This window comes from Phocoena phocoena, chromosome 19 (assembly GCF_963924675.1).
Source record: "Phocoena phocoena chromosome 19, mPhoPho1.1, whole genome shotgun sequence".
Classification (NCBI taxonomy): Eukaryota; Metazoa; Chordata; class Mammalia; order Artiodactyla; family Phocoenidae; genus Phocoena; species Phocoena phocoena.
Window position 1 is genome coordinate 38,767,354 of NC_089237.1, and position 24,820 is coordinate 38,792,173.

At 46.9% G+C, this 24,820-nt stretch overlaps 1 protein-coding gene across 3 annotated transcripts in view; it reads left to right on the forward strand.

Moving 5' to 3' along the window:
• The window catches only part of UNC45B (unc-45 myosin chaperone B), a 28,860-nt gene extending 17,189 nt beyond the window's left edge, over positions 1–11,671 (forward strand). Inside the window, exons 10-19 of one of the 3 annotated variants that reach the window (XM_065896759.1) lie at positions 309–403; positions 550–691; positions 1,432–1,572; positions 2,906–3,033; positions 3,956–4,022; positions 4,884–4,997; positions 5,357–5,472; positions 6,288–6,405; positions 8,760–8,915; positions 11,396–11,671. In XM_065896759.1, the coding sequence (XP_065752831.1) occupies positions 309–403; positions 550–691; positions 1,432–1,572; positions 2,906–3,033; positions 3,956–4,022; positions 4,884–4,997; positions 5,357–5,472; positions 6,288–6,405; positions 8,760–8,915; positions 11,396–11,656 (1,338 nt within the window). In that variant the 3' untranslated portion in view covers positions 11,657–11,671. Of the gene's footprint in view, positions 1–308; positions 404–549; positions 698–1,431; positions 1,573–2,905; positions 3,034–3,955; positions 4,023–4,883; positions 4,998–5,356; positions 5,473–6,287; positions 6,406–8,759; positions 8,916–11,395 lie in introns of all 3 variants that reach the window. The other 2 variants (XM_065896758.1, XM_065896760.1) reach the window with 2 other exon arrangements.
• The last annotated feature ends 13,149 nt before the right edge of the window (positions 11,672–24,820 follow it).

The following is a 24,820-nucleotide window of genomic DNA, read 5'->3' on the forward strand; positions in this document are numbered from 1 at the left end:
AGATATGGTTAGTATTATCCTGTGCTGATTTTTCAAAATGACAAACACAAAACATCTACGTGGGCAAAATGGTGGGGGAAAAGGGTAAGTTGAAAACCTCCAGCTTTGTGGGCATCTACCCTAACCTGGAAGCCTCAGGGGAAGGCATCTCAGAAAGGTGATGCCTGCCCTTAGTTCTGTAGGATGCAGACAGGTTTATCCAGGCAAAGAAAAGGGGCAAAGTGTTCCAGCCACAGGGACCCGTGTGAGCAAGGCCTCGTCCCCAGGTCTTGGTGTCTCTGATCCTACACATCTCCCCTTCTCCCCAGGGACTCTGTAAACTTGGCTCTGCTGGCGGCACAGACTATGGTCTCAGGCAGTTTGCAGAAGGGTCGACAGAGAAGCTGGCCAAACAGTGCCGCAAGTAAGGGGGTCCTGTTTCCTCAAGCCCACCATCTCCTCTCAGGGATGTGCCCTAGTGGATGCCAGATCCTAAAAAGCCGCCCACCTGCTGCCCTGAATTGTTTCACTCTTGCCCCAGTCCCAGCACCCTTGCCTCCCCTCCCCCAGGTGGCTGTGCAACACGTCCACAGACACCCGGACCCGGCGATGGGCAGCGGAGGGCCTGGCCTACCTCACGCTGGACGCCGACGTGAAGGATGACTTTGTTCAGGACATCCCTGCCCTGCAGGCCATGTTGGAGCTGGCCAAGGCGAGTGTGGCCCTGGCCTCTGGCCTCAGGATCTGCTGGATTCAGGCTCACGGGGCTGTCCGCTGAGCATGGGAAATTAGATTCCCCAGTCCTCATCCTGACTCTACCCCCTACTCTTCCTGTAAACCTGGGTTGGTCATTTCCCTCTGTCTGGCCCTCATCTTTCATGACTGTAAAATGGGCTCACAACTCTTCATGCCTTCCAGGCAGTGGGAGGATGAATAAGATGAGGGTATTTTTTTCCTGAGACCCCCCCCTCCCCCCCCAGGGAGTTGAGGTTTTTGAGGGACCGAGGGGCTGTACCTGGCCTCTTCTGGGCCCCTCCCTCCTTCCCAGTGCCTCCCACATGCCCTTCCTCCTCTGCTGGGCCACCTCCCCCCGCGCCCCACTCCCCCCGTTCTTTGCCGCCACTAAAGGGTGGAAGTGTGGGAGGGAGTTTCCACCAAAGGGTGTCCAGCTCCCACCCTACCCCACCGCAGTCTGATGGAAAGCTTATGGGACTGGGCTTTTGAAAGGGGCACAAAGCAAAAAGTGCACTGAGAGGACTCCCGTTGGTGCTCTGGGGTGCTGCTGAGGGGAGCAGAGCCTGTGTGAGCAGAGCTGGTTCCTCTCCCTCGGGGCCACACCAGCCACGCTCCTCCCAAACCAGCCTGCCTGTGAGGGAGCCTCTTGGAGGCAGTGGTTTGTTCTCAGGTTTCCTTGCTGCCTGTCCCCTCCTATCCCCCACCTCCTGCCTCCAGACCCCTGACAAGACCATCCTGTACTCGGTGGCCACCACCCTGGTGAACTGTACCAACAGCTACGACGTCAATGAAGTCATCCCAGAGCTGGTGCAGCTGGCCAAGTTCTCCAAGCAGCACGTGCCCGAGGAGCACCCCAAGGTGGGGAAGGGGATGGCCTGGAGGGGAGCTGTACCACCGGACCGCCAGAGAGGTGGGAAGGACAGTTAATGATGTTCAGGCGCCGTGCCTGTGTGTCTGGGAGGATTCGGTGGAAGAGGCAGAGAAATTGAAAAGGATCATGGTCAGTTTCTCCCACTAGGTGGCACTTGTGTTTTTCTTAGTGTTAATGTTCTGTGGAGGGGGAGGAGGAATCGACGATTTACAGTCAGAGAAACCAAATGGAGCCAGGATGAACGTCTTCCAATTTATGTTGTTGATTTCATGGACATCTGACAGTTAGTAGTATTTCATGTTTTCCACATTTATACAAATTTTATTTTCTGGGATATCTGGATTTGGGGATATGGGTGCTAAGTACGAATAATGAGAAGCGGAGGAACGGGGGATCAGGGGCAGCCCAGGTGTCACAAATCCCCTTGGGACCCTCCCCACAATGATTCACTGCACGCAACGGCATACTTTGTATGTGGTTTGTATATGAATATATATGCATTGTATTTCCAGCCAATAAAACATTTAGATTTTTAAAAAAATGACCAAAGTAATATAACCATGTTGCAAAACAAACACAAATGTGACAGTAGAGAAAAGAAAATAGCTACTTGCAATTACATCATCTCCCTCTGAGCACTATTTTGGTGTATTATATCACCTACCAGAGACTATTTCTGTGTGTTTTTAAAAAAATAGTTATAATCAGGGGACCTCCCTGGTGGTCCAGTGGCTAAGACTCTGTGCTCCCAATGCAGGGGACCCGGGTCCGACCCCTGGTCCTGGAACTAGATCCCACATGTTGCAACTAAGAGTTTGCATGTCGAAACTAGAGATCCTACGTGGCTCAACTAAGACCCAGCGCAGCCAAATAAATAAATTAATTAAAAAAGAAAAAATAATAAAAATAGTTATAATCAGAATGTAGTTATTATTTTGTACCCAATTTGGGGAAAATACTTTAGGTGTTTTCCACACTGCTATGTCGTTCTCTGAATCATTTTTTAAAGCTGCATAGGATTTCACGCAGGCAAGGGTGTATAGCATGTTCTGCCGCCATGAAGTTCTAATGTGGCTTCTAGAGATTGCCTCTTCCCAGCCACCCTGAGGATTATCTGTAGAGACTATTCAACCCTGGGGCTGACCCAATCCACTGTTAGGTCAGCTTTATCTGTTCTCTCTCCCCTCCCACCTCTGTTTACCCAGAGGTAAGAAGAAAGCCAGCCTTCTGCAAGAAAGTAACGTCTGGGTCATCTAGGGTTTTGGATCATCTTCCTTCTCTTTCGGGATTGATTTCCTTGCCATCTTTTCATCTCCCCAGGACAAGAAGGACTTTGTGGACATGCGGGTGAAGCGGCTTCTGAAGGCCGGTGTCATCTCAGTGCTGGCCTGCATGGTGAAAGCAGACAATGCCATCCTCACTGACCAGACCAAAGAGTTGCTGGCCAGGTGCGGCTGCAGCAGTTCAGGGCTGGGGTCTGAGGGGCCTGGAGGCAGGAGGCTGGGTGGGGAGATAGAGATGGTGGGGGTGGGGAGTAAATGAGGGAATGAGCCATTAGGGGCCTGAAGAGGAGGCTGATGGGGATCAACACTGAAAAGTGACATGGCGGGCAGGTCATCACAGGGGCAACTTTGCATTGTGAGGAAAGAGGTCACTGTCCATTCTGGTGACCTGGTTCCCAGGCTCTGAAATGCCAAAGATGAAAGGCACAGTTTCTGTGCAGCCTGACGGGAGGCACACAGGCTCAGTTACCACACGACACGGCAGGTGCCATGATGGGGGACATACAGAGGGCTGGCTGGAGCACGAGCAGTGGCACCCAACTGGCCAGACTGGAGGGTAGGTGGGTAGGCAGCTAGAAAGGCCTCCTGGAAGATGTAACAACTCAGGGGAACCCTGAAGGAAAAAAAGGAGCCACTCAAATGCAGCAGAAGGAAGGGTTCCAGGCAGAGGGAATAGCGTATGCAAAGACCCTGAGGATGGAGGGAGAATGAGTGAATGAGGACGGGGTTCTCCAGGGATACGTCTGGAGCATGGAGTGCACAGGAGAGAGTGGTGCTAGATAAGACCAGAGGGGACGGCAAGGGCCAGAACATGGTGGTCCTGGGGTGCTTCCATGTGGAAGAGTTTCTCCTGGATGGTGGGCAGCAGGGAGCCATTTGGTATCTCCCTAAACAGGGGTTGGGCCGCTGTTTGCAGCTACATCTGGCCTCACTTCCTCCCCAGCCACTTATGTCCATGGCAGTATCTTCCCAAGGTTAGTTCTGGGACACGTGCTCACTGGCAGCACTTCCCAGAGCTTCACTAGGCCTGCTGATGCCTGGGAAGCGTGTGCTCATGCACTGAATGTCCTTTATCCTTGCTCTCCAGGGTATTCCTGGCACTGTGTGACAACCCAAAGGACCGAGGTACCATCGTGGCTCAAGGTGGTGGCAAGGTACATTGGGTGGGCTAAGGGGTCCTTGCCATCCTAGAAGGTGCTTCACTGGGGAGAAGCACACTTGTGTACGTGTGTGTAGGTCTGTGTGTGTGTCTCTCTGTGTGTATGTATGTGTATATGTGTCTATGTGTGTCTGTGTGTGTCTCTGTCTCTTCATTTGTGTATGTGTGTGTGCACGTTCTTTGCCTGGCCCAAGAATAATGCACCCCCTGCCCCAACCCGACCTCTGGAATACAGTCATTAAGGTATCTGTGCTGTCAGTGCCTAAGTCTATGAAGTGTCATGGGATTTACTGTGGGATACCATTTATCCTCCTTGTTACTGGAAGGAACCCTGGTGCAGATAGAGACCGTGGGCTTTGCAATAGAAGGCTTGTCATCGAGTCCTTGCTTGTCCCCTTTTTAGCTGTGCAACTTCGGGCAAATTACTTAATCTCCCTGAGTCACAGTTTCCTCGTCTGTAAAACAAGGGAGAACATCACACACTCACTTTGCAGAATGTCACAAGGATTAGAGAAAATACACTTAAGTGTTGGCTCATAGGAAGTGCTCAGTGAATGGCCGCTATTATGATTAGGTTTGACTTAGTCAGAAAGTAAAAAATGATTGATTTATTTTTCCAAAAGCCACATGAACGTATGGATGGGTGGGGAAGAGGGCAGGCGAAGATCTCCATGTGTGCTGGGAACCAAGGGGAGTGAATCCGTGATTAAGAATTTAACTGTTTTCCATGATGCTCAAGAGTTGACTCTATTACAGTCTTCCTGAACTTCTGATGGGACAGCAGTTGGAGAGGGACGCTGGGGAGAGAGGCCTCTGTATATTTGTGACCGAGGGGTGACTGTGCCCTTTCTTGCAGGCCCTGATTCCCCTGGCTTTGGAGGGCACAGACGTGGGCAAGGTGAAGGCAGCCCATGCTCTAGCGAAGATCGCTGCAGTCTCCAATCCGGACATCGCCTTCCCTGGGGAGCGGGTGGGTGATGGGGGCAGTAGGGTGGCAGTGATGGGAGGAGTCTGCTCCCAGGGGCCTTTCCCCTTGCCACCCTACCGCTGGCCTGGGAGGGGGCGTGGTGCTGTCACAAAGAGGGCCATGAATTGGAGGTGCGTGGATCCCAGGCCTGGCTCTACCTCTGACGAATAAGGCCGTCCCCTTGGAAACTCAGTTATCTCACCTACGAAGTAAAGGAAATAATCCCGCCCCTCAGGATCATTGTGAAGATTGAATCAGACAATGGGTGGGCACGTGCATTGGAAATTCTAGAGCTGGGCACCTGTAAATGACTGGGGGGACATGGTCTCCACCTGACCACTCCTTGACGCCTCCCCCCACAGGTGTACGAGGTAGTGCGGCCCCTCGTGAGTCTCCTCAACACACAGAGGGATGGGCTCCAGAACTATGAGGCCCTCCTAGGCCTCACCAACCTGTCTGAGCGGAGTGACAAACTCCGGTGAGTGGGGCGTACAGGGAGCAGGGGTGGAGAGAGGTGTCCCATGAAGTGTTGGTGGACATGTCACAGGTACCGTGTCTGCTCTTCTCTGAGGACAGGCTCGAAGGCAGTGGGTAGAAACGACCGTGGGAAAGATTTGAACTAGCACTTGGAAAGACCACAGTGAATGTGCAAAGCCAAAGGAGACTGGAAAGGCATTTCCTTCTGAAGTAGTAGAAAAGATATCAGGTAGATGGGTGGGGATAAAGTGTCCCCACCCATCCCCAGAAGCAGGGGGATGGTGGGATTGGGTTGAAATTCTTTTGATTGCAAGTGGCAGAAAACTCAACTCCAATTGGTTTAAGCATAAAGGGAATTTAATGACTCAGGTCATTAATGACTCATCTGGGATAAACCAGATTCAGGTGCGGTTTGATGCAGGGGTTACAAAGCTGTCCTAGATCCTACACCTCTCCACCTCTTCTGTCTGTATTGTCTTAATTTTCAGACAGGCTCTTCCCCTCTCTCATGATCACATGAGGGTTGCTCCAGACTTCACATCTTCTTGGCTTCATCTCCAGCAGGAGAGAGAAAGACATTCCCCAGCAATAATACAAGAGAATCTCCGGCTGGGTGACATGTTCATCCCAGACCCTGTTGCTATGGCCAGGATGCTGTGCTATGTCATTGCACGCCCCTCCTGGAGCTGGGGGTGGGATTAATGCCATCTAAACCATGCTGGCTGAGGATGTGGAATGGTCCTTGGGTGGCCAAAACCCCAAATGCTCATCACAGGGGACTCAGCAGCCTCTCTTCTTCCACCCCCCAAACCCTAGGCAGAAGATCTTTAAGGAGAAGGCCTTGCCAGATATTGAGAACTACATGTTTGAGAACCATGACCAGCTGCGGCAGGCAGCCACAGAGTGCATGTGCAACATGGTGGTGAACAAGGAGGTGAGGGGGCTCCAGATGGGAGTGATCAAGGCATGGAGAGTCGGGCCACAGGTCAGGGCCTGGCGCTAGATTGGGGGCTGTTACAGTGGTATTAAGGCAACATTTTTTTTTTTTTTTTTTTGCGGTGCGCGGGCCTCTCACTGTTGTGGCCTCTCCCGTTGCGGAGCACAGGCTCTGGACGCACAGGCTCAGCGGCCATGGCCCACGGGCCCAGCTGCTCCATGGCATGTGGGATCTTCCCGGACCGGGGCACGAACCCATGTCGCCCGCATCGGCAGGCGGACTCTCAACCACTGCGCCACCAGGGAAGCCCTTAAAGGCAACATTTTGTCAAAGAACCCAGGAATCCCTCAATCTTTCCTAGATGACAGCCTCCCTCCCTATAAGGACCCTGAGAGGAATATAATGCACAAAGGAGACAAAGGAGAATACACAAAGTAATATCATCCCTAGCTGTGGCTTTGACCCCAAAGCTTGGGCTGGATGGTGTAGAAGTCCCATTTCCCCAAGTTATTTACTAAATAATCTCATAGCAAAAAATATAGGAGGCCAGGGCCTCTTAGAGAGGCTAGACCACTTGCATCTGTTGAAGCTCCACATATATAAAAAAATGAAGAAATGCAAAAACAGTTACAAACGATTTTAGAATATGTTAAATGTTAACATTTAATGAATGATCGCTGTTTCCACAGAAACTGCAATGCACTATAACTGTGTTCATCACAGAATAATTATAGGATTTGTAAAAATAAAATGAATTCAGAACACATCAATGGCTTCATGGTCTGGTACTGGGATAAATTATCACCATATGATAAATGAATGTTTCCTTCTTTCCATCCTGGCAGAGCACTGCTGTGCCTGTAGTTAGAACCTCATCAGAGGTAACAACAGGGTTGAAATCTGAGGCCCTTTGTTAACATGACAACCAGGGCTAGTGGCCGAGTGTGAGACCCACTCCGTTGCCCCTCAGTTCCTAACTCAAGTCTTGGATGTTCTCACTGTTATAGCAGGAAAACCTGATCCATGAAAGCCTTTTAAAATCAAAAGAAATAAAGCTACCAGAGTCCACCAGGGAGCTGGCCTGAGGCTGGGCTGGGGGCCTGGCAGCCACGTGGGAGAAGAGAGTGTATCCAAAGACAGTGGAGGGGATGGGGAGCACCAGCAGCCACAACAACCCGAATCAAAATGAACAGTGGTCCCAACAGAACAGAAGTTCATTTCTTGCTCACATCATTTCTTGCTCACATTAGGATCAGGTGGCTCTCTTCCAAGCAATGACTTAGGGATGCAGGCATCTTCAATCATCAATAACTATACCCCCCCCCCCAAAAAAAAGAACTGTCTCTCCCTCTGCCACCTTGAGAGTGGTCTCCATTCAGATGGGGAATGGGGAGACAGACCACAGGAGAGACCCCTGTAGCGCTCCACCATGGTGGCCTGGAAGTGACACACATTACATCCATTCATGTTCTGTAATGAGAATGAGGTCATGGCCATATTTAGTGCAAGAGATGGGGAATGCAGTCCTTTTGGGGCAGCTGCTTTCCAGTCACACCTGTGCCCCATGAGGGCACTGCGCTATCACTATACTCTTACCTCTGAGGACCACTGCTCTAGCTTCAGGGAGTTGTAGGTAGAGGTTTATAACCTGGGCAGCTGTGACCTTTGACCCCTCTTGGCGCTCCCCTTCTAGGACACCTCACCCAACAAAATGCCCTTAAATTTAACCAATCAGATTTTACTATAGAGCAGAGGGGTGTGGGGGGGGGGTCAGTGTGCTTTCAGACATGTCAGGGCCCTGGGCCCCAGGAGGCTCTTCTCCGGGCTTTTGGGTGCTTGGGAAGCCTCATCCCTCACCTGGTGAATGGTACAGCAGCTCCTGAGTACCATGTAAACTACCCAACTGTCTGCTGCTCTTGCCAAGTCTCTGTGCCTTCAGGGACTGCAAAGTCATTTAATGGCAGACCCTGAAGGCCCATCTGTTGTGGAAGAAACAGTCCAGGCTTCCCCAAAGGGAAGTGAAACATGGCTCTTCAGGCAACATCTACCCTTCAGGAGTCTGTGCCTGCCCTTTCCCCAGAGGTGGAGAGCTGAATGCAAACAGAGGCAACAGCGAATGCTATACAAGGAACCCCTTATTCTCTTTAACCTTTTAGCTGGAGGAGTCTGTAGCACTTTCATCTAACTAGTCAGAGAAGACTTCCTGGAGGAGGAGGTGTCATGGGTGAGATGCTCAAAGAAAAGCTCTGAGGGATCTTGGGTCAGAGAATTTGGCTCCAGATGCATCTTTCCCTCTCCAGGCTGGGCAGATGGGGGCATTTTTCTCTGAGCCGTGTACCCGCCTCCCATAGGTACAGGAGAGGTTCCTGGCTGATGGGAATGACCGGCTGAAGCTGGTGGTGCTGCTCTGCGGGGAGGATGATGACAAGGTGCAGAATGCGGCTGCGGGGGCCCTGGCCATGCTGACAGCAGCACATAAGAAACTGTGCTTCAAGATGACTCAAGTGGTGAGAGTGGGCCCTAGGGACTCTGGGGAGTCCCCCCACCCCCAGACCACACTGCCCTGTATGATCTTCTGGGGGGAGGCCAGCCCCTGTATCTGTTCCTACCACCTAAAGAGAGGAGAATCTATATGATTCGACCCCCTACACTCATTATTTGGACTCCCTAAGTGTGCTAACTCACTTTGGTGGTGCTTATAAGTCATTACTTAAGAATAATGACAATAGTAACAATAGCACTAACTATTGCTGTGGAGCCCCTGAGCTCCCCAAGAGAAGAATGGATGTGGTTGGGTTACCATCCACAGTTTGACGAAGAGGCAGCAGATTCTCTTAAGTTCACGTGATGACCAGACCCTTTGTGGGACTGTGGCCATCTCAGCAGGTGTAATGAGAGTGATATTGACATAGCCTCAAACAAGGGGATGCAAAATGAAATTTTCCTTATTTCACCAAACTGAACTTAGTTTGTGGGCATCATATTCACTGATGGTGAAAAATGTAAACATCTCAAAAAAAATGTAAACATCTCAATTCAAATGTATTAAAGCAAGTCTGCTTTACAGGCAGGCTCTTTTAGATAGCCAGCTTAAGGCAGGTGTGTGTGTGTGTGTGTGTGTGTGTGTGTGTGTGTGTTCTCTAAATTCCATGGGGGCTTATGCTGTCCTGGCACCAGGGGAGGGGTCTCTCTCCTAGATGTAGCTCATCCTGCTTGGTCCCTGGCCTTCAGCACTTTCCCTAGCGCAAGTTTTTCAAAATTGTAAGGTGTGTAAGAGTCACACGGAGGGCTGGTTAAAACACTTTCCCCAGATATTCTGACTGAGTAGATCGGAGGTGGGGTGCTTCCGGCCTGGGGACCACAGGCTGCTATCCTAGAGCAGCTTCTGCTGAAGTTACTGGTCACACATTTCTGTCACCAGGCCCCGCAAGGTGCTCTGTGACTCCTCCACTTGCTGTGCTCCAGGCGCTGCTCTAAGTGCTTGCACCTATTATGTCATTCCATCCTCCCAACAACCCTGTGCAGTGGGCATGATAATTATTATCCTCACTCACCAATGGTGAAACCGAGCTCAGAAAAGTAATAGCCCAACACCACATAGCCAGTTAGATAGGAGGGGACTGGGATCCTTCAGGATTGCAACCCACTCCTGGCCACTTCTTCCATCTTCCCAAGGGGCTCAGAAATCCTGGCTGCATTCCTGTCCCAGGGAGTGATAGGCACTAGACCCATGATCAATTACGCATCAGCATAAAATCTTTCCCTGAATCCTACCACAGCTAGCTGAACTTTCCTTTCCTTTCCTTGTGGTAGGATACAGTGCAGAGTTTACAAAAGTCTGCTGAGAAGCTCAGAAGAATAATTTGCCTTTTCTTCCTCTCTGTATCTGTCTCCCCATCTGATAGCGGTGTATGTAGAAAGGTATCTCTGCTAACTAGTGGAAGGTAATAGGTCTGGGGAAGCAAAGGGGAAATTGTTGGATTAGTACCTAAAATCATCATTCCTGTCCACTTCTACTTGATGGGCTCTTACTATGCTCTAGCCATCATGCTAAGCTCTTTTCATGTGTCATATCATTAGATCATCACAATATTATGAGGTAAGATAACAGATGAGGCTCCTGAGGCTTGGAGAGGTTAAATAATTTAGCTAAGGTCATACAGTTGGTAAGTGGCTAAGTTGGGACCTGAACACTAGTCTCTCTGACTCCAAAACCCATACTGATGACTATTCTATTCTGTGTCTGTTGAATGTTGTAAGTGTCAAGCCTCCTGGTTCTATTCTCAGCTCCATTTCTGTCTCCTGGGGGTGATCAGAGTGGTCTAGAGTCCTGTCTCCCCTATGTACAGTAGTTGGGCTGCTTCACAACTGGGAATGGAGGAGAGAGATGGAGGAGGGGTGGAGGAGAGGATACACTCCAGACTCCAGTGTTAATTCCAGTTGAAGTCAGGGCTGGTGGAGTGCATGCCTAGGGCATGTCTCTAAGGGCACCTGGATTGGCAGAAGCAGGCGTTGTGCATGCGTCTAGGGTTAGAATCCTCCTTTCTGAACATCCTCCATTCCCATTCCACTCAGGCATGCAGTGGGCCGGTCACTTTGCTTCTCAAGATGCTTAAAGATTAAATGGATGTGTGGATGTTTATTCTCTACTATTTCCAGATGTGTGACTATAGCTAAGTTACTTCCTCTCCCTGAACCCCAATTCCTCCACTTATAAAATGAAAAGGATTGGATTATTTCAAGTTCCTTCTAGTTCTTCAATTCCTGCCCTGGTCCTGGTAAGGAGATGGGCATCACCCAGCTAGTCCCAAGGGGTTCAAGTGGGCATATGCTGAGTCCCATACAGATAACCAGATGTGTGCTTCCCCTTTCAGAGCTCAGAATCTGGGCCTGGCCAAGGCCTTCTTTTTATCTTGTCCAAAATCTACTTTCTCTGTCCCCCCCACTGATTCCTCCAATCCTTCCTTATCCTCTTCCCCACCTTCAGACGACTCAGTGGTTGGAGATACTACAGCGGCTTTGCTTGCACGACCGGCTGTCAGTTCAACACCGGGGCCTGGTCATTGCCTACAACCTGCTGGCGGCTGATGCTGAGCTGGCCAAGAAGCTGGTGGAGAGTGAGTTGCTGGAGATCCTGACTGTGGTGGGCAAACAAGAGCCAGATGAGAAGAGGGCAGCAGTGGTTCAGACAGCTCGGGAATGTCTCATCAAATGCATGGATTATGGCTTCATTAAACCAGTGTCTTAGACAGGGCCCAGAGGGATGCTGGGGCTGCTCCTGTTCTGTGCAGAGTTCTGAGCTAAGAACTCACTCCTGGAATGTCAGTTCAGCTAGGGATCATAGCAGCGACAACGAAGTCTCCATATAAAAGAAGGACTTGATTGTCCCCTGAGTTGTGAATCTCCCCCTTTGCTCTAGGAAAGTTTGCATGTTTCATTAGCTCTCTTGTTCCTTACATCTGTCATGTTCCCAAAATTCCTAGAATAATTTTCATCTGTGATTAGGAAGACAGGTTGGATAATTCTCTCTGTACCCATTCCAAAGGCCAGGATAATGGGCTGAAGTTCTTTATATTTTGGAAAATGGATTGTGTGGTAAAGTAGGAACTAACAGGTGTGAATATAAACGTTAGTGCTGGTGTATCTGGATGCTGATCTGTGCTGGTTTTTATATCCTCTCTCCCATGCTGTTTGAATAAGGCTGCCTAGAACTGCATGTTTCAGCTGTAGTGCCCTGTCCCAGCCCCATGTCCATTCCCATCACTCAACTATGATGGAAGTACAGTTTATGTTCAAGAGTATGACATGATTTTTGCAATCTGCTTGGGGCAATCTTCTAAGCAAGATGTATGTGATGAATATAAATAAGATCGACTCATAGTACTTTAAGCAAAAAAAAAAAAAAAAGAATTCATTGGTTCATGTATCTCGTCAATGTAGGGAAAGGTCTGACATTGTTAGAACCAGGGCTCAAATGTTTTCATCAATATTCTTTTCTGTGTGAGGGCTTTTATCTCTCTGTCATCCCCCGTGTCATATCTTGGTTTTAATTTCCTCTGGGTTGGGCTTAATTTCTGGCAAGCTCTTTTCATGTGGTGGGAAAGATAGTGCCCAGAAGCTCCAGACTTCCACGTTTGTTTGTTTTATTGCCCGTGGTTTGTGGGATCTTAGTTCCCCGACCAGGGATCGAACCCTGGCCCTCAGCAGTGAAAGTAAGGTGTCCTAACCACTGGACCGCCAGGGAATTCCCACATAGTTGTTATAGCTCATAATCATGGAAGAGAAGAGAGAGGACCATTCTTAATAACCCATCAAAATTCCCAGAGATAACTCTGATATGTGTAGCTTGTATCACATTTCCATATATCACATTAACAGCATGAAGAAGAAAAATAATATGATTAGTTCAATAGATGCAGGGAAGACATTTGATAAAATTAAACAACTCATGATAAAAAATTCCAGTAAACTAAAATTAGGAGACTTCATTAGTCTGATAAAGATTATCTACATAAAGGCTACAGCCTAAATGATATCTAATGATCCCCCTGAGATTAAGAATGAGACACGGGACGTCCCTGGTGGCACAGTGGTTAAGAATCCTCCTGCCAATGCAGGGGACACAGATTCAATCCCTGGTCCGGGAAGATCCCACATACCATGGAGCAACTAAGCCCGTGCGCTACAACTACTGAGCCTGTGCTCTAGAGCCCGCGAGCCACAACTACTGAGCCTGTGTCCCACAACTACTGAAGCCCGCGCGCCTAGAGCCCGTGCTCCACAACAAGAGAAGCCACCGCGATGAGAAGCCCATGCACCACAACGAAGAGTAGCCCCCACTCGCCGCAACTAGAGAAAGCCTGCATGCAGCAACAAAGACCCAGCACAGCCAAAAAAAAAAAACACAGTAAAACAATACTTGCTATTACCAATTCTATTTGGTTTTGTACTAGAGGTTCAAGCTACTACAATAAGGCAAGAAAAGGAAATGAAAAGCAGAAAGATTGAAAATCAAGAAATAAAACTTTCAAATTATTCACACAACAGTACTGTACACGTATACATGTACATGTATACAGAAAACATTTACAGATAAACTCTTAGAAATAATAAGTGAATTTAGATACAAGGTCAATTTACAAAAATTAATTGTATTTCTCTATACCTGTAACAATTAGGAAATTAAAATGTAAAAGATGATGCCATTTACAATAACAAAAACTACATCAAATACTTAGGAACAAATCATGTGAAAGATATTGAAGGATTCTACATAGAAAACTATAAAATATTATTGAGAGAAATAAAAGAAAACCTACATAAATGAGAGATATTACCATGTCATGGATTGGATGACTCAATATTAAGTTGGGGATGTACATTCTCTCCAAACTGCCATATAGGTTCCATGAAATGCTAATCAAACCTGAGCCTTTTGGGGGACAGACTGATAAGTTATTTTTAAAGTGTATATGAAAATGCAAATAATCCAGAATACCTGAGCAAACTACTTGAACAGGCATGTCATAAAAGAGGCCAATAAGTACACGAAAAGATGCTCAACCTCACTAGTCATCAGGAAAATGGAAAATAAAAGTATTATGAGATGCCACTATAGACATTAGAATGGCTAATATTAAAAACACTGACAAAAATCAAGAGAATGTGGAGTAACTGGAACTCTTTTTTTTTTTTGCGGTACGCGGGCCTCTCACTGTTGTGGCCTCTCCCGTTGTGGAGCACAGGTTCCGGACACGCAGGCTCAGCGGTCATGGCTCACGGGCCCAGCCGCTCCGTGGCATGTGGGATCTTCCTGGTCCGGGGCACGAACCTATGTCCCCTGCATCGGCAGGCGGACTCTCAACCACTGCGCCACCAGGGAAACCCTGGAACTCATACATTGCAGATGGGAATGTAAATTACTACAACCACCTAAGAAAATGTATTTGGCAGTATCCCTAAAAGTGTTAAGCAGTACCCACTAAAATAGCCAGCAACTCCTAGGTACAGAAATACATACTTACGTGCGCCAAAACCCATGTACTATACAATGAAAGAAAACATTTTCAATCACAGCTCCCAAGTGCAAATAACCCCAATGTCCATAGAAAATGGATAAATTGTTCCATCCTCATACAGGAGATGATGATACACCAATGAAAGTGAATAAACTACTGCTACATACAACAATATGGAGGCAACTTACATAACATTCAGTGAAAGGAGCTGGACCTAACACCATGTACTGTATAGTGAATGATTCCATTTGTATAGGTTCAAAACCAGGCAAACTTGCCTATGGTATTCAGAGTCGGGATACTATTTACAGTACTTGTAGGGAGAAGGGAGTGGATAGTGATGAGGAGGGACCCTAAGAGAGCATCTAATTTTTGGTCTGGATGTGTTCACTTTCATCAAACTTACGATTTATGCACTTTTCTGTATGTTTCATTTTTAGAGACTTAATATAGAAAGTAAATGTTTTTCTCTTAAGAGTGTGAGGATTACATAAAAGAATGGATCTTAAGTACCTGGTTTGTAGCATATGAATAATCAATTAGTTCCTTTCCTTTCATCTGATTAATATTCCCTGTCCCAACTGATGGATCTGTACTTCAACAGGTCACTTAGGGGAACAGGGGACTGGTGAGTAAGCCAGTTAATATTTGCAAATTCACCCAAGGAATGGCGGACACCTGGCCTCAGTGTGTTTAGGAAACAAGGGTTCTCGGCCGGCGAGCTGGCAGTGATGAAATGCAATAACATCTGTTCTCCGAGATTCCAAGACGGAGTGGCCGCAGGGCGCCAGGTGAGAGCCCAGGTTCGAGCTGGGATTGTACTAAACCACCCAGGAGCCCCCACGGTGCTGCTTACTCTCCCAGGGAAGTGTGGGCTCCCATTACTTCTCTCTTAGTTCCCCAACCAGGGATGGAATCCTCGTTCCCTGCATTGGAAGAGCAGAGTCTTAACGACTGGACCGCCAAGTAAGTCTCCCCATTACCTCTCTTTGCAGCATGCTTCCCTCGTTCTTCGCCTTCTTGGGCCTGTTGGAGTGTCTGGGCCGGGCCGTGGCGCGTGAGTCTGGCACATCGCCAGCGCCCAGAAAATAGTGCTTAATTTTGTTTCCTCTGAACCACAAAAACACCTGCACCTGTCACCATCTGCAGTCAAATCCCAGCGCCTTGGGGGAACTAAGAAAGTCTGCCTTAGACAACACAAACGCTTTAAAAATTTCATCAATAAGAAAGGAGAGAAGGAAGGGAGGGAGGCAGGGAGGGAGGAAGGAAGGAAGGAATTAGGAAGGAAGGAAGGGAAGGGCGTGGTCTTTAAGAATCTGCCTGCCGATGCAGTGGACGCGGGCTCGATCCCTGTTCCTGGAAAATTCCATATGCCGGGGAGCAACTAAGCTCCTGTGGCACCACTCCTGAGCCTGCGCTCTAGAGCCCGCGAGCCACAACTACTGAAGCCCGCGCGTCTCGAGCCCGTGCTCCGCAACAAGAGAAGCCGCCCCAATGAGAAGCCCGCGCCCTGAAACGAAGAGTAGTCCCTGCTCGTCGCAACTAGAGAAAGAGAAAGCCCCTGGGCAGCAACAAAGACCACATGCAGCCAAAAATAAATAAAATAAATTAAAAAAAAAAAAGAGCGGAAAAGTGTACTTTGCAGAAGCGGAGGCTCGATTTCCTACCTCCTTCTCGCCCCATCGCTCACACTCACCTCCTTCTCCCGGCGGGGAACCTGGGCGCATCTGGCAAATCAAACAGGCATCCACCGGCTGGAAGCACCCCGCCCCCCGGACAGCGCAGGGATTGAGGTGTCGTCCCGTGGGCGCAAGAGCCGGAGGTGGGAGGGTGCGGGGATGTGGGGAGGCATCGGGGTCCACCCGCGAGAACCATCGCTGTCGTCCTTCTGGGCGTGGGTCCCCGGGCTGAGTAGTTGCTGTTGTCGCTCGATGCCCCCACCTCCGTGGCGACGCAGCCAGGTGGCGTCCCCCAGCCGGACACACGGAGCAGACACGGGCGGCTGGAGCGCGCTGGTGCCTCTACCAAGACACCCGCATGGAGGATGCGCGGAGCTGGTAGGAAGGCTCTGCCACCTCCTAGGTCCTCAAAGACTCGCCTCTCCCCAGACCTCCGGGGTCTCGTCCACCCCAGATCTAGGAGGACGTGGACGGGGTGCGTCGGTCGCTGCCCCGCCCGCCCCTCTCCTGCCCTTCGCGTGGCAGCTTCCTAGCTCCAGACTCCGCAGATACTTTCCCAGAAAGGCCAGCGTGGCGGCTCTAAGGGCGGGGCGACCCGGGCAGAGGACGGGTTGGGACCCGACCGGAGGGATCCAGATCAGATGTCACCACTTGCCTGCACCGGGAAGCACTGAATACGCAGAAAGGAGGGGCATCTGAGTGATGGAGGTGGGGCTGCGGCAGCCTGGCGGGAGAAGCAAAGAGCACTTTGGACAGACAGGTCCAAGGGCCCTCAGTCAGGCGCAGATCTCCCAAGTTCCTGGACGTCCCTCCTGCTCCAGGTTCTGAGAGTAAGCATAGGCGGGTAATAGGAGCTGCAGAGGCACTTGCTGCGCTGTAGATGTACGGACAACTTACACCGTACTCTCAGGTAGGATTTCATAATCTGTAAGGAGGAAAGAGATAATGAAAACGACCTCAATACAGTAAAATACCAAGTGCCACCGGCAGGGGGATACATTTGTCACCTCCTTCTATTTGGTTCTGCCAAAATGACACTTTGGCACTGCCCTTTGAGGTTCTGGGGTCTGCGGGTTTCCCTCTTAGTGTTGAAGTTGAAAACCCAATCCATCGAAACACCAAGGTAACAGACTTCCTCGTGGTTCATAAAATCTTTCATAAAACATTTTATGAAAGATTTTCACAAAACATGAAAGATTTTCAAGGAAACAGCCACACCATGAGCCAAGGTTCTGGGACCCAAGCTAGGCAGGTGAGTTTTGGGTCTTGGGTATGACTAGGTCCCTGAGATCATTTTACCATGGGTTGTGTTCCAAATGATTGCCTGTGAGTTGCTGTCTTTGAAGTCTTTGTAGATACCAGCTTTGGATGGGGTGGGAAGGTGGAGATTTCTTCTCCCATCTGCTTATGGTGGGTCTGGGGGCTAGAAAATGAATCCTCTAGGGCAGTGGCCCCCAACCCTTTTGGCACCAGGGACCGGTTTCTTGGAAGACAATTTTTCCAAAGATGGGGGCGGGGGTGGGGAATGGTTCAGGGGGTAATGCGAGCGATGGGGAGCGGCAGATGAATTCCTTTGCTGGCTAGCCCGCTGCTCACTTCCAGTCCTGCGGCCAGGTTCCTAACAGGCCCTGGACCGGGTTGGGGACCCCTGCTCTAAGACAAAGCCTGAGCCAGGGAGCAAGGGGGTGCTGAAAGGTGGGCTGAGGATGTCCCCTGGGGTCTGGGAAGGGAAAGTGTTAGGACTCAGTTCAGGATTTATTGGACTGCTCCTACGGAGTTGGTAGTTGTTTTTTAAAAAAGTGCCTATGATACAAACCCCAGAACACCTACCCACCCACCCAAAGAGCATAGTTCCCGTGACACTCTGCTTTCTTCCATTTAGTCTCTCTTGGAAATCCACCACTAAGCTTGGGGACTTCACCCCAGCGAAACTGTAAGGGTTGTCAGGTTTTCATGCAAGAGTCTTGCTGTAGTGTGAATAGCTGTGACTGATGGATGACTCATAACTATCCGTGGTTACCAGTTACACTGAGGTTGTAACCCCATTCTGCTTTCTGCACAACAGTTTTGTAAACATACTCTTTAAAGAAAAAGGTAATAGAGGTCATGGGAAAGAATGAAGGAGCTACTGCTGTCACCTGCAGGTGGCAGTGCAGGGTGCATGCTGGTTGGCACAAGGGGAACTGAGTCCCCATAGTTTCTTGGGGATGGGTGAGTTCTGGGTGTCACACCAGTAGGGAAGGTCACCAGCGCTTCCTGGGTAAGAAATGTTCATTTAAATGAAACATAACTCTCAAACTCTTAGGAAATTGAGCAGAAGCATAAGTTTTATTATCTCCATGCATGTGGGAGACAGGAAAGAACTCTTCTTCCTTCTGGCTCGAAAAAGCAAATTTGTTAAGTGTATATCCATCCCTTCCAGGAAAAAGGTGTCAATTTATCTATTTATTTATTTATTATTTTGAAAATATTTATTTATTTATGGCTGTGTTGGGTCTTCGTTGCTGGGTGCAGGCTTCCTCTAGTTGCAGTGAGCGGGGGCTACTCTTCGTTGCGGTGCACAGGTTTCTCATTGTTGTGGCTTCTCTTGTTGTGGAGCACGGTCTCTAGGCACGTGGGCTCAGTAGTTGTGGCTCGCGGGCTCTAGAGCTCAGGCTCAGTAGTTGTGGCACACGGGCTTGGTTGCTCCACAGCATGTGGGATCTTCCTGGGCCAGGGCTCGAACCTGTGTCCCCAACATTGGCAGGCAGATTCTTAACCACTGTGCCACCAGGGAAGCCCCCAAGGTGTCAATTTAAATGTTATCAGAGCTGTAGATCATTTAGTTAACCGATCAGGATAACCGACTTTTTAGCAGTTAGTGATCACTTTCATAGGACACACCAACAGTCTCTCAATTCCAGGTGTTTATACAATTCTCCTTTGTCAGAATAGCATTTAGAAAGACAGCTTTCCCAAGCTGAGTGTTATCTGCTTTTTTTGCAGTTCTTAAGGGACGGGAAGACATTATCTGCTTATCTTGCTGATTTTTTTCCCCCCACCCAGATCTGTAATTTTCAGAGCCAAGCACTGCAGTTTCACTAGTTGCTTTGGAGAAAACGAATGCCCAAAAGTTAGAATGTGCAGGGGGAGGTCAGGATGAGATTTTTATTATTATTTGACTGTAGATCCTGTGGTGTTTTACATTCACAAGAGTGCCAAGAATCTGGGGCTATAAAACACAGATTGTATCAGAGACTCAGGTTATATGGGGGAAAAAGCTCCGAAATAGGAGACACACACATTGTCTACTACTTTCCAGATTATTATAAGAATTTTTATAAAATTAAAAAATCCAAGTTGCACAAGTACATGGTATTGAAAATCAAATAGTTCTACAAGGCTTATTATAAAATCAGCAGTCTCCTGTCCCACCCCTCTTCCTGCTCCCCAGAAACAATCACTTTTATGTTTCTTTTGGATATACCTTTCTGTAAGTGCAGTTTTGGGTTTCAAATGGGTGTTATCTATTTACTTCCTGAAGATTTAGTTCAATTACACTCCCTCCCTATCCTCCCCTCCCCATATCCTACCAATATGCTTATATCAGCATTTTGGGTTAGAAAAATATTCAGTGTATACCTTATTATGACTTTTCACAACTGTGCTAGGCAATACACTATGTGTGCATTTCATCTCTTGTACAATTTCCTGCTTTGCTCAGGATTTATAATCATCTTACTTTTTGTTTAATTTTATATTTATCTAACTAATTTATCTCCAAATTCTCTGCCTTATACAAGGAAACTTTTTGTTGTTGCTGTAAATCTAATACATTAAGTATACTATCAATTAACATCAATTTTGTATCCTCAGGACATATGCCCCCTGAGCCCTGTGCCCTGGGGTCCTGACTGGGGCCTCTCTAGGTTCACTCCCAGACTCTCCCTTCATGTGTATCCAGTTTTTTTTTTGGTTTTTGTTTTGTTTTGTTTTTCTTTTCCCTAGGGTTAGATCCTTGTTTCCTGCATTGAGCTGCTTGCAGAAGTATAGTGTGGAAACAGGGCCAGGGCAATTCTTGGGGCACCGGAGTTTCCCTGTATGTGCTTTAAAAATCTCTCCAATCCATTTAGTTTTTCAAATTTCTTGGTTTATACTTTGATGAAACAAAATCTCTCTTTATTTTTAGAAAAAATGTCACCTATCAGCCAAATTATTAATGTTTCTTTAAGCCTAAAGGGATAAGAGATGGTGATATAGTCTGCTGACATTCCTTTGACAAACAAGACTCAAGACCTTTTTATGCATGGAAGAGAGCTTCCAGTTTGAATACAGTTACTTTACCAATGAACTAACATGAAATCTGTTTAAACTAAAGGTTCCAATACATGGGAAAAAACTTTAATGCTTTGAAGGCTAGATGTTTCAAATGGGACTTGTTTTTCCCCTAGTAGCTCCACTACACTTTTTTTATTTCGCCGCGCCAGACGGCTTGTGGGATCCTAGTTCCCAATCAGGGATTAAACCCTGGCCCTCGGAAGTGAAAGTGCCCAGTCCCAACCACTGGACCGCCAGGGAATTCCCTATTGTGTGTGTGTGTGTGTGTGTGTGTGTGTGTTTTAATGGGACGTTTTCTAAATAATCTTCAAGCATCCTTTAGTACACAAGATGGTCACAAATATAACTTTTCACAAAGGGGAATTCTGTTAGACAAGTGTGTGTTGTGAATGCTCTGGCCTTCACTTACCTACAGACTCTGAGAATTTACGCACTGTGATATCCTGACACCCACTACCTTCTTCTGAACCAGCCTCTTCAAGGTCACTGATGATGTACAGTTTTCTCTATACAGTTTACCAGTGTCATTACATTGCTGTGCTCCTTACCAGGCACTTGACACCCCACCTTGAAACACCCACATCCCTGGGCTTCCTTGATATAACTCTCACAGTGTCTTGTTCATTTTTTAAACTGTGTTAAAAATAAAAACACATAAAATTTACTGTTTTAAACTGTACAGTTCAGTAGTGTTAAGTATATTCACATTGTTGTGAAATAGACCACAGCTTTTTCATTTTGTAGAACTGAAACTCTATACCCATTAAGCAACTACTCCTCATTCCTCCCTTCCCTAACCCCTGGCAGCCACTATTTTATTTCTGTCTCTCGGAATTTGGCTACTCCAGGTACCTCGTATAAGTGGAATCATATAGTATTTGTCTTTTTGTGATTGGCTTATTTCACTTAGCATAATGTCATCAAGGTTCATCATGTTGGAGCATGTGACAGGATTTTTAAAGCTGAATAATATTCCATTGTATGTATTTACCACATTTTGTTTATTCATTCATCTGTTGATGGACACTTGGGTGTCCACTTCTACCTCCCAGCTATCGTAAACAGTGCTGCTATGAACATGAGTGTGTAAATGCCTCTTCAAGATCTTGTTTTCAATTCTTTTGGGTATATACCTAGAAATGGGATTGCTGGATCACATGATGGTTTTAACTTTTTGAGGAACCTTTATACTCTTTTTCATAGGACTGTACCATTTTACCATGTCACAAACAATGCAGAAGGGTTCCAATTTCTCTGCATCCTCATCAACACTAGTTATTTTGTTTTGTTTTTTTTCTGATAGTATCATCCTAATGGGTGTGAGAAAGTACCGCACTGTGGTTTTGATTTGCATTTCTCTGATGCTCTGATGGTTAGTGATATGGAACATCTTCTAATACGCTTGTTGGCCATTTGTATATCATCTTTGGAGAAACGTCCATTCAAGTCCTTTGTCCATTCTGAATCAGGTTATCTGATTTTTTTAAGTTGTTGAAGTTCTCTATATATTCTGGATATTAACCCCTTATCAGATATATGATTTGCAAACATTTTCTCCCAGTCTGTATGCTGTCTTTTCACTCTGTTGATTGTGTCCTTTGATACACAGAAGTTTTAAAGTTTGACATAGTCCCATTTGTCTATTTTTGTTGTTGTTGCTGTCCTATTCGTTTTATTCTGTAAATATCTCCCAGATGTGCTCAAGTGTCTTCTTGTCCGCTGCCACTAGTCTAGTTTAGACCACCATCTCTCAACTGTATGGCTGCAATGACCCTCCTTTGCTTTTAGTTTTCCTTCCCCACATCTTCCCTCCACCCTGTGTTAATAATATGACACTTTAAAGTGTAGATTGGAACATGTCTCTTCCTTACCTAAAACCCTTCATAGAGGCATAACCTATGGCTTTGGGAACCTGTTAGTCTGAAAAACAATGGATCTTAAATCAAGGATAGAGAAAGCCATCTTGAAGAAGTGAATCGTTTTTACCTTTGTGTTCTCTGAATACTGTTAGATCTTTGATGACAATCAGGCTTGGCATATAGTAGCTATTCAATAGATTGCTGCTGAATGAAGTGAGTGAATGAGAAAATGGTTGTTGAACATTTCTAAGATTATTGTCATTAAGTCAACAATTATTTACTAGATCATAATGTGTAGGGCTCTATGCTGTCTTCCTCAGGGGATACAAAGTTTCTCTTTCCATGAACCTTACAATTTGTTCATTTATTCACTAAATATTTATTGAGAACCTACTCTGTGGCAGATACTGTGGCAATGACGGGGATACAGTGTTGTACAATATAGACACAGTACCTGGCCTCATGGAGCTTTTGGTTTAGTAGGGAAGATACCCATGAAAACAATTACATAAATATTTAATTAGTTTTTATATGGGTTATTAATGAAAAGCACAGGAATCTATGAGAACGTTTTATAGAGGGTCCTAATCTAGGGTTAGGGATGGTATATGTGGAGAGGGGCAGGATGGGGGAATAAGACATTTATACTGAGGGACTTCCCTGGTGGTCCAGTGGTAAAGAATCCGCCTTACAATGTAGGGGACGCGGGTTCGATAGTTGGTCTGCAACTAAGACCGTGCACCAAAACTACTGAGCTTGCGTGCCTCAACTAGAGAGCCTGCATGTCACAAACTACAGAGCCCACGTGCTCTGGAACCCGTGCTCCACAGCTACAGAGCCCACGCGCCCTGAAGCCCGTGCCCACAAGGAAGAGCTCGCATGCCGCAACGGAAGATCCCGCATGAGGTAAGTTCCATCAGAACCTCAAGCAAAGCACTAATGAGACTTAGAGAAAGGAGAAACATACTGAACAGAGAAATAAGTTCAAGATCTAAAACAACTTTTCTTTAATGGTGAATCTCTGGGCATGCAGCAAAAGCATGCAGCAAAGACAGTAGTCTAGGCAAGGAAGAGGATGCATGTTTGCCCAATGTCCTCTAAATTCTCCAAGCCTCACTTGGGAGCTTGTCAGAAATGCAGACTATCAGGCCCAATTCCAAAACTACTGAGTCAGAACGTGCAGGTCTAACAAGATCCCCAGGTGATTCATAAAGACCTTAAAGATACCAGAATGAATGAAGATATCAGGTCAGAAGACTGTAATACATTTAGCACCTTCGTCAACGAGAGGAAGTTCTGCGGTGGAGCACTGTACCACCGAGGTGGTTTTTTGACCTTTACCGGGTAGAGCACACAAAGAAAGTGCATTTTTTAGGTAAAGTCAGTTTCATTATCATTATTTTTTCATATGTGCCTCACTTTTATCTTATTTATTTTTAAATGAACACACCTTATTTTTTAGAGCAGTTTTAAATTCGTAACAAAATTGAGCAGAAAATACAGAGAGTATGTCCTGTCACCACACACATACAACCTCTTCCCACTATGGATTTTCTGCACCACAGTGGTACTTTTTTTTTTTTTTTTGTGGTACGTGTGCCTCTCCGGTTGCGGAGCACAGGCTCCAGACACGCAGAATCAGCGACCATGGCTCATGAGCCCAGCCGCTCCGCGGCACGTGGGATCCTCCCGGACCGGGGCACGAACCTATGTCCCCTGCATCGGCAGGCGGACTCTCAACCACTGCGCCACCAGGGAAGCCCCAGTGGTATATTTCTTACAATCGATGAACCTGCTCTGACATATTATCATCATCCAAGGTCCATAGTTTACATTAGGGTTCACCGTTGGAGTTGAAGTCTATGGGTCTGAACAAATGTACAATAACATATGTCCACCATTATAGTATCATACAGAGTGGTTTCACTGCCCTAAAAATCCTCTGAGATTATTTCTTCATCTTTAACAGGTACAACACATGCAGAAATCATTGGTTGGGTAGTCAGTTTTTGTTTCAGAGAGAATTCAGAATTTCTTTTAGCTGGTGATGAAACTGACCATGTTTTGTTTCAGAACCCCAGAATAAAAGGAAGCATGTGAGCTCAGAGGCAAGACAGGGCCAGGGAAGGGAGAATTTATTTCAAACTCAACTGCTTGTGCTCCCTTATAAGCTTGGTCCTTTTTTTTTTGACTTCCAACCACTGCTCTTTCAAATTTGGTATTACCTTGGAATTATTTTCTTCTTCCTGAAGCAGTTCAGAAGTTAAAGCCTCAATCACCTTCAATCCAGTTGTACCACAAATCAAGTTCATTTGCTTTGGCTTTTTGAAACTCATTTTTAAAATGAGTACTTCTTTTAAAAGTGAATTTCTGAGTGAATCTCTTTATACTTGACAGGGTGCAAGTGGAATCACCTTATAAAGTATTTTTTGCGCGCATTCATCATGTATTATATATTTTAGCTGAGTTTTAATTTTTTCAGCTTATTAAAAAGAAGTTGCTCAAATTTAAGTCTGAATTCAATGTACCAGGAGCACTA